This window comes from Macadamia integrifolia, unplaced genomic scaffold (genome assembly GCF_013358625.1).
Source record: "Macadamia integrifolia cultivar HAES 741 unplaced genomic scaffold, SCU_Mint_v3 scaffold1043, whole genome shotgun sequence".
Taxonomy (NCBI): Eukaryota; Viridiplantae; Streptophyta; class Magnoliopsida; order Proteales; family Proteaceae; genus Macadamia; species Macadamia integrifolia.
The window spans coordinates 115,886-130,386 of NW_024868062.1; the positions used below are offsets into that span (position 1 = coordinate 115,886).

At 37.4% G+C, this 14,501-nt stretch overlaps 2 protein-coding genes and 1 long non-coding RNA gene across 3 annotated transcripts; 2 read left to right on the plus strand and 1 right to left on the minus strand.

Moving 5' to 3' along the window:
• Window positions 1-4,955: 4,955 nt before the first annotated feature.
• Window positions 4,956-5,568, minus strand: LOC122062470 (defensin-like protein 156). Its single transcript, XM_042626121.1, has 2 exons — window positions 5,408-5,568; window positions 4,956-5,271 (listed from the first exon to the last, which is right to left on the minus strand). The coding sequence occupies exons 1-2, from the start codon at window positions 5,460-5,462 to the stop codon at window positions 5,075-5,077; spliced, it is 252 nt and encodes an 83-aa protein (XP_042482055.1). The 5' UTR covers window positions 5,463-5,568; the 3' UTR covers window positions 4,956-5,074.
• A 1,219-nt stretch (window positions 5,569-6,787) lies between these two features.
• On the plus strand, window positions 6,788-7,453 carry LOC122062465. The gene is made up of 3 exons (XM_042626115.1): window positions 6,788-6,988; window positions 7,036-7,302; window positions 7,403-7,453. Exons 1-3 carry the CDS (start codon window positions 6,788-6,790, stop codon window positions 7,451-7,453), a joined length of 519 nt encoding a protein of 172 aa, XP_042482049.1.
• Window positions 7,454-8,594: 1,141 nt separating this feature from the next.
• Window positions 8,595-9,789, plus strand: LOC122062458. Its single transcript, XR_006134980.1, has 2 exons — window positions 8,595-9,364; window positions 9,516-9,789. It is a non-coding gene; the product is annotated as an uncharacterized LOC122062458 (long non-coding RNA).
• Window positions 9,790-14,501: the final 4,712 nt, after the last annotated feature.

The following is a 14,501-nucleotide window of genomic DNA, read 5'->3' on the forward strand; positions in this document are numbered from 1 at the left end:
GTTAGTACTTGGGAGCTACTACCTTCATACTAAATCTCATCCCCTTGCTTTCTCTACACAAACACAGAAAGTAAATTACAAAAGTGATATTAGCCATGTAAGTTAAGTAATGATCAATTATAAATTACATATGAGGAGTCATACCTTCTTTCCTATTTTGTTCTCTTTCTTCGGTTGCTCATCACCGCAAGGACATGTTCTCCTATTGTGGCCAAGTATGTTGTAGATATCACATCTCAAACTTGAAGATTTATTCTTGGCAGGACCCTCATCGAAGTCCCTTTTTCTACTTTTTCGAGGTCTACTAGGTCTTATCTTAAGAAGTGGAGGTTGGACAATCCCAGAACTGGTATCAATCACCAAATCAGTCAATATTGGTAGTGGTCCGATGAACTCACTATATGCCTTGAGATATATGTTGACACTATAGTATGGACTACAATAAGCTTGACGTGACCCCCTATTGTGTGTGATAGCTACTGCTACATGTTTGCATGGCAACCTCGTATAGTCCCACAGCTTACAACCACATGTATTAGCTGACAAATTCACCACAACCCTACGACCATACATATCTACCACCTCAAATGAATGTGAATTGACTTGGTGCACAATGCATTCTCTTGCTTTCTATTATACCTTGTCTAAACTTGTATTCACATCCAGTGTGATTGGACCAGATACTAGATAACTGCAACCATTCTCAAACATCTTAAACATCCTATTCATTATCTTTAGCCTAATCTCATCTATGAGCACCATAATATGCTTGTCTCTCACATCTGCTATCCAATTGTTGAATGACTCAATCATGTTATTGGTTAGTTGTGGACTCTTAGTAGCAAAATCAAAGGCATGTCTTGACCAGTACTTTGTAGGATTTTCCATCATCCAATCATATGTATCATTGGATATATCCTTGATGTCTTTCATTTCTTTCTCAAATTGGATGATTGTTGTTGAAGAGGTTGCTGATCAGAAGAGCTTTTTAAGCAAGTGTCCTGAATGGCCTTTTGACTTGAAGTTCTGGTATAAATGTCTAATACATCACCTTTTGTGTGCATGTTATGGATACCTAGACGTGCCGTATTGCCTACCTGAACTTTGAACTGGTTAAACCAAACCAAACCCTAAACCAAGCAAAACCCTAAGCGAAACCAAACCCTAAACCAGACCAAACCCTAAACCAGATCAAGCCTTAAACCAGACCAAACCTAAAAACAAACCCTAAATAGAACCAAACCCTAAACTAGACCAAACCCTAAACCAGACCAAACCCTAAACAAAACCAAACCATAAATCAGACCAAATCCTAAACTAGACCAAACCCTAAACCAGACCAAACCCTAAGCCAGACCAAACCCTAAACCATACCAAACCCTAAAAAAGACCAAACCATAAACCAGACAAACCCTAAATCCTAAACCCAAACCCTAAACCAGACCAAACCCTAAACCAAACCAAACCCAAAACCAGACCAAACCCTAAACCAGACCAAACCCTAAACCAAACCAAACCCTAATCCAGAGCAAACCCTAAACCAGACCAAACCCTAAACTAGACCAAACACTAAACCATACCAAACCTTATACCAAACCAAACCCTAAACCACACCAAACCCTAAACCAGACCAAACCCTAGACCAGACCAAACCCTAGACTAGACCAAACCCTAAAACAGACCAAACCCTAAAACAGACCAAACCCTAACCCAGACCAAACCCTAAACCAGACCAAACCCTAAATCGGACCAAACCCTAAACTAAACTGAACCCTAAACCAAACTGAACCCTAAACCAAACCAAACCCTAAACTAAACCAAACCCCAAACCAGACCAAACCCTAAAACGAAACCCTAAACCAAACCAAACCAAACCCTAAACCAAACCAAACTAAACCCTAAACTAAACCAAACCAAACCCTAAACCAGACCAAACCATAAACCAAACCGAACCAAAATCAGACCACCCTAAACCAAACCCTATCCAAAATTTGTCGCCCAGCCTATGGCTATTGCCGTGGTAAGATTTCCACAGCAACCATGTAGGGCTACTATCGCCCAGCCTACGACTATTGTCGTGGCAAAATTTCCACCGCAACCACGTAGGGCTACTACCGCCCAGCCTACGGGATAGCTGCCTAGTCTACGGGCATGTTTGGAAGGCATAATAGGGTGCCACAACACTTTTGGAAGCGTATCAGAGTGATACGGGGGGAGGTGTCCGTGTAAGACCTTACATACCCTTGTAAGGCCTACACGGATGTGTAAGCCCTTACACAGATGTTTACGGGCCTTACACGCCTTTGAACCTCCTTTACAAGCTCCTACGTGGCATGCCTCATTCCTTCTATAAATAGTGACCTCGAGTCATTGTAAAAACTCCAAAAAAAAAAAAGCGAAGAACCCCTGAAGAAAAAACCCTGTTCCAGAGACCTTACAACAAAACAAGAGAGAGAGAGAGAGAAAAAAAAAAGAAGAGACGAGAGTCTGTAGAAATTCCAAGCCGAGCTTACTAAAGTTGATGGAGACCTACCCTATTATAGGAAGTCCACGTCATCCATATCAGGTTATTACGGAACTTCTATTTAAGTTCTTTCGTATTTGATTTCAGTATTTTCATTACCGCGTGAAGCCCTACCCAAATTTTCACATCTGATTCTGACCCTAGGAATATGACGCGGAAGCCCTACTCAAATTTTCACAGCTAATTCCGACCCTAGGAATATGGCGTAGAAGCCCTACCTATATTTCCATAGCTAATTCTAACCCTAGGAATACGGCATGGAAGCCCTACCCAAATTTCCAAGCTGATTCCAACAGTAGGAATACAGTACGAAAGCCCTGCCCAAATTTCCATAGCTAGTTCTGACCCTAGGAATACAGCGTGGAAGCCCTGCCCGAATTTCCTAAACTATTTCCAACCCTAGGAATATGGCGCGGAGGCCCTGCCCGAATTTCCAAAGTGGATTCCAACCTAGGTATACTGCGCAGAAGCCCTGCCCGAATTTCTAAAGCTGATTCCAACCCTAGGAATACGGCACAGAAGCCTTGCCCAAATTACCACAACTGATTCCGATTCTAGGAATATACTGTGGAAGCCCTGCTCAAATTCCCAGAAACCAGAACCCATGTTTACACCCTAGCATAGAAGCCTTGTCAACTTTCTTACCCAGGTGTCGGAAGTTTTTAATTTCTCCAAGAAAGAGAGAAGAAAATTAAATCGTTGCCCCTGAGTCAAGGAAAATTATCAGATATTTCACCGTTTCATCGGTCATTATCATGTAAATATTATATCGTAATTTGATTTGCATGTATAATACATGCCTCATCTCCGCATGTATTATTTTATGTGTCTATTGTATAAAATAATGATTTATTGTTATCATTTCATGTATTAATTTTAGCATCTGTACATTAAATGTAATCTGTTTTATCATTTTATGTGTTATTGCATATGTTCCTCACATGAAATAACGATCATAATTGTCATGTCATGGGGCATTGCTCGTAACAAAGAGGGTCAGATTTGTAACTCTTTCAGTATTTATTTAGGCATTAAAAAAATATTTCAGGCTGAGTTTGAAGTGGTTTTGGAAGGTCTGATCATGGCAAAGAGATATGGTGCGAGACAAGTGTGGGTTGAGTCAGATTCTGCTGGTGTGGTGTCTGCTGTGCAGAAGAACCAAGTCCCATGGTTTGTGCTCCAACGATGGAGAGCTATTCTCCCATATTTGAACTCTATTTCGTGGAAAATTTCTCATTGTTTTCGCGAGGCAAATGTGGTTGCAGATTAATAGGCAAGGAAGGCTTCAAAATCAGGAATAACAGAAACCTCTGTGACATTCCCAAGTCATATTATGATGGAGATCGAAAATGATGCAATGGATAGGCATAGATTCAGATTCTACTAGGGTGTTTCTTGCTTTCTCTGCTGATGGACATGCCGAAGGTGGAGAGAGCAAGTTTCTCTAGTGGTCTTGGCTGTGTTTCCTTTCTTTTTTTGTTGGTGTATTTTCCTTTTTTATTTTAATAATAGCATCTTTTAACAAAAAAAAAAAAAATACGTGTATGTAGATAAGATAATTGCATTTTCTATTATTTTATGAAGATTTTATTGTTTCATGTGGTTTTAATATAGAGCTATAGTTCATGTGATATTTTAATAATTTCCTATAATTCTTTCATGCAAGTTTCTGTATATGTGTTAGCGTTTTTTAATGTAATAAGACTTCCATGCTAGCTTAGGCTGTTAAAATTCTCGGGGGAGAATATTCAAAATCCAAGCCTTCCTTTCATAGGAATCCAACCTCCTACTCAAGCTCGATCCCTCGATCGAAATTGGCCTCTACCATAGGGTTCTAGGCCCTGAATCCTAGATGGCGACTCCAAAAAATTCATGCTTTCCCCATCCCCCCATACTCGCCAGACATGTTTGGAGACAATTCAATTCATTCACCGCTGCAAGGCAGACCAGGTGAGGGAGAAAAATAGCGGAAAGAAGAAAAAAGGTATTTTCCCATACAAGAGGTCATATGAACAATAGGTGCCTTGTTGGGTTATCGGTGTGAAGGAATGGAGACCGAATTTTGGCATGACCTGCTTATAGTTAAACAGAACTATAGCTTGTCTAAGGCCCGTATAACCTTATTAAAGATTGATAACCAATCTACCGATAATAAACAGGAACATGCGTGCCCAACATAGATCCATTCGAATTTTTTTATTTTTTATTATTAGATTTTGGTTAGAATTGTATAACATTTGAAATCCATTAAATCAGGCCTTCCCACTATTGGTCTTGGAACCAGAGAACAAAGCCCAAGCTCAAGAAAATAAAATTTTTGCTAAAAACTTTCCTTCTTAATTACCAATTAAGAAGGAAATTAAAGGTTTATCGGATCACAAAATTTTAAATAAATAAAGAAATTGAAACATAAGATTTATAGGAGGGATGATGAAGCTAAAAACCCAATAATAGTTTTTTTTTTTATTGATATGCATGCATGCTTGCCTTTTATTGGTCATATGATGAACATAGTAGCATCATACATGTAGGGAAAGACTTAGTAGGATTCTAGCATGGGTAGAAACAATGGCATCCGTAATGGAGATCACGTCCTGGCATTAACCCAATACAGTCTCCACGTCCACCATTATGCTCTTGGATGCACTTATCTTGACAATCCTGTTGATTGCAGTAATCGGGATACAATATTTCCTGACACTCCCCATTCTGCTGCGCATCTGCTTTCATCACCATTGACGATGCAACTGCAAACAACCCTCATGAAATATCAATATCAGAAAAATAAACATTTTCCAATAGTTCACCAAATCTTCAACACAAAATAATGAAGTTAAGCCTATCATTGCATCACAAATCACAGAGAGAATACTTAGAACAAACCTGAGAAGACAAGGATAGCAAGGATGAGGAAGGAGGTATAAGAAATCTTAGCCATTACTTACTAAATCTTCGACAATACTTATAAGCTAATAATTCTCACTCTGATGTTGAGTGCTTTTTTTTTTCGCTAAAGATTCATTGTATTAAGAAGAAATATAAAATGTACATCCCAATATAAAAGGAAAAAAAAAAATATCACCACCATCATACAAGAAATTGACTAAGATAAAATTTGACCAGCCCCACCTTCGGCATTGCCATCAGCAGGAAAGGCCCCCTTAAATCATAGCTTATAATTCTCACTCTGATGTTGAGTGCTTGTTGTTTCTCAGCTTATGGTGAGTGCATGGTATTTATAGAGAAACTTTTGGAGCTCCTAAGATGATTTCCTTACTTAGAATGTAGATATATGGTGGTAGGTAAATTACCCATATTTGGGTGCCTTAATTAGATTTGAATACAGAAATTAATCTTATTTTTCTAAATGGGGCGAGATCCTTCTCTACAGAGTTCATTGGATTGTCGGGAGTCACTTGGGATGTGTGCCCATAGCTGTCTATAGTGATTTCATTTCTACAACCAACTGGCAGCACGCATCCCAAGTGCCTCCAGCCATCCGATGCAAATTGAAGGAGCTGGCGCTTAGGAGATGATATTGTGATATCGTTCCAAAGATTTGAGTAGGGTGTCAATCAGTGGGTTTCGATCGGTTTTAGTTTGGTTTTGGTATGAGAATGAGTGAAACCAAAACATGAACCAATAAGGGTACGCGCACCGGTTTCATCAGTTTAGTTTTTATTTATCATATAAATATATTTAGAAGTACAAAAAAGAGGTTTTTTCTATAAATTTTGTTTTAGTATTAGTTTTTAATCTTTTTGATCCATTTTTTTAGTTCAGTTTGGTCTCGATGCAGTCCAGTTTGATTTCAATCTCACAAAGCACCAACTTGAAACATGATTCAATAAGCTCATATCGGTTTTGTTTCAGTTTCATCGATTCGAGCTGGGTTTTGATACCCCTAGATTTGAGGATATCAGATTATAATCTTTCATTTATATATATATATATATATAGGGAGAGAGAGAGAGAGAGAGAGAGAGAGAGAGTAAATATCACTCCCCTATCCTAAACTATGATGAAATATCAATTTGACCCCACACCTTTTTGAAAATATCACTCACCTCCCTTATAATTAAAGTATTTTATCTAATGACCCCAACCGTTAGAAATCATTGTTAAGTCAGCTGATTTTTTTCATAATATGCAAAATACCCCCTATTTGTGAAATGTCCAAGAGACCCTTCATTTGCTCCCCATTCTTCGCCCCTCTCTCTCTCTCTCTATATATATATATTTTTATATATAGAGGATTCTGCAATGAGAGCTACTCTAATCAGGACCGGTTCGTCACCGGTTAACGGTTCACCGAAGGGCTCTTTCTCCGGCTCAGGCGAGGATTTCGTTTACTCGTTAGTGTTCTCCGGAAAAAATAAGAAGTCGTCACTGTCATCGTCGCCGCCACTGCATTTGGAGATCAAGGACAAGAGGACTATCCGGCGTGCGATGTTGGAGGCTGACGTTTCATGTCCAATGAAGAAAATTTCCAGTAGGTTTTTTAAGTTCAGTGTCGGATCTTGCTCTTTCCGGCTAATATTCTGGAGGAGGAGGATGAGGAGGAAGAGATCTGCTATGGTGTTGTGGATCACTGTGGAATGTCATGGAACGTATTTGTGACGGAAAAATCTAACTTCGTCGATGGCAAAGGAATGAAGGTCGGCGGCGCCAGAGGTAGTACTGATCAGAAGAAAATCAGTGATTATTATAAAATTATTTTGAAATCTAACCCTGGAGATCCACTTTTGTTAAGGAATTACGATCAACACTTACATCAGGTACTGCGAATTCCAGTATTTTGATCTTAAATTGATCAAAATTTGAACTTCGATTTGAGTTTTTCTTTGCATTGATGTGTTGATTGCTCTGTTTCGATAGGTAGAGAAAGATGCAGTGAGAGTTGAAGAGTACTATGGAAGAGCAATTTAGCGAATCTAAGGAGACGGCGAAGTGTTGTCTCTATACAAGAAATTGATTTGGGAAACCCAAAGAAATGAAGACAGAGCCAACGCTTATTTCAAACAAGCCGTACAAGCGGAAAAAAATCATCTGCAATTTCGATCTCGTACAATTCCATGAAATACCACCTTCAGGGGGTGACACGTGTATTGATACTAATGCAATGGTCCAGATCTGATTTAAATGACTCTTCACTGATTTAAGGTTTTATTAGTTGTACCAGATCTGGACCATTGCATTGGTATCAAGACACGTGTCACCCTCTGAAGGTGGTATTTCACAGAATTGTACGAGATCAGAATTGCAGACGATTTCAACCCCATACAAGCTTCTTCTCCTTCTTCGTTTCAGCGACAAATTTTAGTAACCAAATGTGTTTCAGCGATAGAGGGGAAGGGGAGAAGAATGGGGAACAAATGAAGGGTCTCTTGGACATTTCACAATTAGGAGGTATTTTGGGCATTATGGAAAAAAATCAGATGACTTAACAGCGATTTCTAACAGTTGCGGTCATTAGATAGAATATTTTAGTTGTAGGGGAAGTGAGTGATATTTTAAGAAAAGTATGAGGTCAAGTTGATATTTCGCCATAGTTTAGGGGGGAGTGATATTTACTTATATATATATATATATATATATCATACTATCATATTATTATACTATTATATAAAAGCATGTATTCATGTTTCATGACTAAACTTTTTTTTCGACTACTTTGCCCTTCTTATTTATTTTAATACCTTATCTTCTCTATTATAACTTTTATTTTTCTAAAAACTCATTTCTTTTATTATCTCAAATTCTCATGCAACCTTCTGTTAAATAAAATAGAGATCTCACGCTTCTTCTCTCTCCTTCTATATATTTTTTTGGTATCATTTGTTTTCTCATTTTAATGACTAAATATTTTTCTAAAACAATAGTTTCTTTTATTATCTTAAATTCTCACCCAACCTTCTATAAAATAAAATAGAGATCTCACGTTTCTTCTCTCTCATTATATATATTTTTTTTGGTATCTTTTGTTTTCTCTTTTTAATGACTAAATAAATATTTTTCTAAAACAATAATTTCTTTTATTATCTGAAATTCTCACCCAACCTTCTATAAAATAAAATAGAGATCTCACGTTTCTTCTCTCTCAGTCTATATATTTTTTTTGGTATCTTTTGTTTTCTCTTTTTAATGACTAAATAAATATTTTTCTAAAACAATAATTTCTTTTATTATCTGAAATTCTCATGCAACCTTCTATAAAATAAAATAGAGATCTCACATTTTTTATGTCTCCTTCTATAAGAAAAATGTCCGCTTTCCTTCTCTCTCCTCCTCCTCTCTCTCTCTCTCTCTCTCTCTCTCTCTCTCTCTAATGTTTCCTTCTTTCTCTAATTTTTTCTAAAATATCTTTTATTTAATTTGGAAATTCAGTTACTCCCTCAGTCCCTTTGGACCCTAACCTTTTCTTTCTCTTAGAATAGTGTGAAGAGAAAACAGCTCATCTCTCCAACTCTTCATCACTCTCCCTTCTTTAATGGCAGCGTCGCCAGTAGGTAACTAAATTACTAACCCTCTCTCTTTTAGATTATTTTTCTCCTCTTTTTCTTAGACTGCCGATCAATCCTCAATTTCACTGCTTCCACCCTTTCTCTTCTCTTTTCCTTCTCTTTGAGGGAAACACAAGTAAAAGAAGAAGAGGAATTTAACAGGATTGCAAGGAACCCTAACTCCTATAAATAGTTACATCTCTCTCTAGCAATGGATTCCTGCAATTTTCCTCCAAGAAGGAAATCATTCCACTTTAACTCTCCTCAAAGAGGGAAATCAGGTCGTTCTTGCTCCATGGTGCTATTGAAGGTCGATGTGGAACTCACCATTGTTGGGGTAAGACCTATCTCTCTGTTTTTTCTCTATTATGAGTCTTCTTCACCTTTCCTTTACTTGTTTTTCTCTATTAGCAGATTATGAGTTATGTTTCTCTCTCGCTCACTCATTTCTTTCTCTTTTATTTTTATTTTCATTTTTTAATTTCCAGGAGAAGCTGTTTTGTTTTGAGAATTTCTCTCAGAATTCATGTCAGAATGCACTAGAATTTCTATCTCTAAACCTTAAGTCAACTCTTTTTTTTTTTTTAAGTTCTTAAGGATAATCCTTATGTTTAAAATGTGTTTCATTTGGCTGAAGTGTTCATTAATCCTTATGAAAAGTGCCATCTGGCTGAAGTGTGTTGATCAAACTGAAGGAAAATTTATGTACTGAAGTGTAGGTTTGTCGGAACTCTTTACTTAGAGGTGGATGCTAATTTTGTATTCTCTAAGTGGGAAGTTTTACTTGATCATCAACAATTGGCTTCAGGTTGCTACACTTTGCAACTTGTGTGAGGCTTCTGGATCATAGAAATAGTTGAGAAGTTGATGAAATTTAAAACATAATAATAATTCCTAAATCGTAATAAGGATCTTACCAATACACTATGAACCATTTTAATCTAAAAGAGGGGAAACGACATACCGTTCACCGTCAATGGCGTGTTATTTCTAGCGGAACTTGATGCAGCCATTGATGTCGTCCTTGCATGAATGAGCAACCTTCTTCTTCTTCTTTGAGGTAGGTTTCTCCCCTTGGTATTTTCTCAATGCACTTCTCTAATGGGTGAGATTAGTACGTTATTGTACAAGAGGGGACCTAGTCTCCTTTAATAACATAATGCCTATATCAAATATTGGGTTTCTATAATAGAACTCAATCAATGGTCAATTGGGACAAATAAAGAAAATAAATCCTACAATCTCCCACTTGAACCATTTGACAAATTTACAACAACTCAAGTTTTATTTATGAAAAATAAGTTAAAAGATTAGTTTGTTAAAATGGCAATTCTTGGATTCTGACAATTTTAGCAAAAACAACTCAATGTGGCCACTTTAACAAAATACCCTATCCATTGATCATATTCAATAATACTTTGAATGAATGAAACTATTGATAGGAACTATGGCGGTTATGCATCATTTATTAGTCGACACACTTCCTTCCACAATCACAGTATCAATAATCCCACACAAATCGGTTCTTAAGTAAGAAAACAAATAATAAATGATCCAAACAATAATATCTCATTTATATCAAATAAATGTGTACCCATAATGATAAAATAAGAAACATTCAGAAACATATTAATTCTTAATCAGACTCATGTCTGCAATAAGATTCGTGTAAAAACTTTGGCGGGCTTTTGCCTTAGTCATAATCATCATATTAATCATTATATGTACAATATAGACTCTTGTTTCTGAATTATATTTATAAAACTGTGCTAAACTCCAAAAGATTTCGCTTTATAAAAATGATTATCATTCTTGGAGTTATTCACAGTAGCAGTATTGTCTCAATATATTCTTAGCAACTCCAAATGGCATCGACAACTCGAAGTCCTAAGATAATGATAATATTACTACAGATGTGGCCTCAAAGCATGCCATGAACTTCACTTTCAAAATAAAAGCAGATAGTCAATAATGCTTCTTAAACTTCAAAGAAACTGCCTCACCATTAAGTAAAAACTCATGTCATAGACTTTCTACATCAAGGCATCATATATAATCAGAGTCTTTATATTTGATCACTTCCAAATAATCAGATTCTTTGCAGGTAAACATGCAATTCTTAGTTCCCTGAAGGTATCTTATTACCTTCAATCACATAGTTGCCTAATATGGAACTAATGTCATGACGAGTATCAAAAATATTACATACATTCTGAATGTTATATGGGCACTACCTTAAATAAATTTTATCACATTAGATTATAGATGCAATACTTGATCAATAAATCTACATATTGTATCCCCCTAAAACTTTGTCAATATAGGCTTCCTATGATGATATATCTTTAAGCCGATAACAAAAGAGGATAAACTCAAATCTTTCATTTAGAAGTTTTTGAGAGAAATAATTTCGTATTGCTCATCTAAATAAGATTATTCATATACGAAATCAGAAATATAAACATGCTCCCACTGAGTTTCAGATTTATACATCTATAAAAATGTTCTCAACAAATCTGAAGGAAATAAACGAAAATATGGTTAAACATGATATATACCACTATCAGGAAACTTGTTTAACTTTGTATATGAATTTCTTATACATGCACATTAAATTTTCATTATTCATTAAATTCTTCATATTGATTCATGTAGATTTCCTTACTTAAGTCATTATTCAAGAATATACTTTTCACATCCATTTGATGAAGCTCTGGGTCATAATAAGCCACCAACACTAAACTGATTCTAAGAGAATCATTCTTAGAAATAAGGGAGAAGATTTCATTGTAATCAATGCCCTCTTTCTCTTTTGAGTGAAATCTTTACAACTAGTTTGGCTTTATATCTTTCAATATTACCTTTCGAGTCACGATTAGTTTTAAATACATACAAGCAATCGCCTTAAAGCTCTTAGATAGCTTGAATAAGTTCTCAGACATCATTATCACTGACTGATGTCATCTCATCTTTCATGGCATCTATCCACCTTTTAAGAGAATCTACATCATAATGGCATGTGAAATTTATATCATTCTCGATTATAATATCAAACTCTAATTCTTAGAGATATACTAGACAATCATCCAGAATAGTAGATCCCTTAACTTTTAAATGTCCAACATAAATTTTGGTTGAAGAACATTCATAGTATTCTCTGTGATAACTATATCATAGAGTATTACATCTTTCATAGTTTATTCACATGATTATTTTCAATAGTCACCTATGGGACAATACTATCATGATATACAAACATCAGTAGCGAAATCTGACGTTTCTTAAATACCATGTTACATGGTTTCTCATTCTCACTAATGTTATCATCTTCTAAAAATCTAGCAGTTCATATTTACATAATTCTGGTACTATGAGTACTTTCAAAGACAGAGTAATTTGACCACTAACAATTACACATAAAATAATAATTTATGGTTTTAAAGTCAAATTTCATTTTACGAAATTCAAACAATGAAGCATTTGCGTATCATGTTACGTACTAATTTCATAAGGGTACGATTGTGTCCTCTATAATGTCAAGTGTACCATGGAGCTTTCATGAATTTTTCCACATCCTTAAAGTATTAGAAAGTAATTTGAACTAATTTTGTAGGAACCTTTTTAGCTGGGCTCTGGTTGCATATTTGAGCATATGAATTCATGAGTGAGGGGTCCGATTTTTTAGGGGCGATTTGGAAGGTGACTTTCTGCCTGATTTCTCTTCTTCTGGACGGCGGCTACGTCATGGCCGGTAGTCAAGGCCTAGCCGAGGAGGGTGGAGGTGATGAGACCGACAATGGTGAGGGATCTGTGAGGGAGGTGACTGAGAATGTGCCTCCAAATCAAGCTGCCGCTACTGATGGTGTCGCTCCAAGAAGATCATATGCAAGGGCTGTGGGGAATGCCTCATGGCCAGCGATGGACTCTCTCCCAGAACCAATCCAAGCAGGTAATATCCGAAGAATCATGATCCCCCAGTGCGACTATGAGTCAAAAAGGCAAAAATTCAGATTTGCTCTTATAGGGAGGGTTGATTTCAGATTGATCTCCCTAGATGCACTGAGACAAGAAGCAGCAGAAAAATGGAACTTGAACCAAGGAGTGGTGATGCACCCTCTTGGCAAGGGGTATGTAATTTTTCAATTCGGATGTGAGGGAGATAAGGCTGCTGTTTGGAAGAGGAGCCCTTTGAAGATCGGGGGTCAGTTAATCTGCTTCCAACACTGGAAACCAGACTTTAACATCCATGAGAAACAGGTGTGGACTAAACTGGTCTGGATCCGTTTCCCTGACCTTCCCCTAGAATATTGGCATGAGAATGTCTTGCTCTCAATAGCAAAAGCAGTTGGACAACCTGTGGCTCTGGATCGTCACACAAAGCAAGGCTTGATGGGTTTCTTTGCTAGAGTCTTGGTTGAAATCGAAAAAAATGAAACGGTGCCTCGTATTGAGGAAGTGCAGGTTGAGAGATTGGAGCCTGGAACCACAAAAATCTTTGGGTTCAGGCAAAAGGTTGTGTATGAAGATGGTTTAACTCGTTGTGGTTATTGTAAGCGGCTGGGACACAATGTGGAAGGATGCTGATTGAAGAAGCAGGAGGATGAAAAACAGGCTGCAAAAGATCACGTTGCTGTTCCGGGCGCAGTCTATGTAGAAGATGGAGTGGACTCGGCTCGAGTTATATCAACTCAGCGAGTTACAGGGAGTATACCAAACATGGAAACTGCAGCAAATCATTCTCCTTCCTTAAATGCCTCCTCATCATCAAATCAAGGTACCCCTATTTTGGAAGGCCATATTCATGTGGATTTGGATCTCATCCAAAATTCAAATTCAAAATTAAATCCTCTCTATAGGGAATGTAACGATGGGAATTTACTCCCTAATCAAAACCTTCCCTCTTTGGAGGAAGGCCATGTGGCTGGATCGGATCTAGGATCTGGATCAGGGTCAGATTCTGACCCAGATGACGAAGCTCTCTCAGAGTCCGAAGAGGAGACTCAGCAAGCTGCCTCTGACGCCCCTACCTTGGTTGCTCCTACCATGAACCCAGTGAACTCAGCTAGACCAAGTCGCCCTCGATGGAATGTGGTGACTAGGGGTAGTGGTGGTGTGGCTGGCCAACCCTCAAGAGGCGGTCATTTATCCAGAATTCTTCCCAGCCATCGTGATTCTCAGATTTCTTGCATCCCAAAGACAGAAATTACAAATGGGCATGTGGCTTTCAGGAAGTAGGGGTGGTTGATCGTGCCCTTCTTGCTAAGGAAAAATCTGATACTGATATTTCTAAAGGAGGGAAGAAGGGTAAGAAGAAGGTTGGTCAGATGAATAAATCTGACAAGGTCCAAAATTAAATCCTTTCTCCATGAAGATTTTATTTTGGAATATTAGAGGTGTGCGGAAGGCGGCTGGTATTAGAGCCTTGAAGATGATCCTACAGGAGCACTCTCCTGAGTTTGTATGTTTGGCTGAGC

Excerpts from the sequence above, each read along its gene's own strand:
- LOC122062470 (XM_042626121.1), bottom strand. The coding sequence starts at position 5,462 with ATGGCTAAGATTTCTTATACCTCCTTCCTCATCCTTGCTATCCTTGTC. Across the intron at positions 5,272-5,407 it reads TGCTATCCTTGTCTTCTCAG|TTGCATCGTCAATGGTGATG; the intron begins GTTTGTTCTAAG and ends GGTTGTTTGCAG.
- LOC122062465 (XM_042626115.1), top strand. The coding sequence starts at position 6,788 with ATGAGAGCTACTCTAATCAGGACCGGTTCGTCACCGGTTAACGGTTCA. Across the intron at positions 6,989-7,035 it reads GTGCGATGTTGGAGGCTGAC|TGTCGGATCTTGCTCTTTCC; the intron begins GTTTCATGTCCA and ends TTTTAAGTTCAG. Across the intron at positions 7,303-7,402 it reads ACGATCAACACTTACATCAG|GTAGAGAAAGATGCAGTGAG; the intron begins GTACTGCGAATT and ends CTGTTTCGATAG.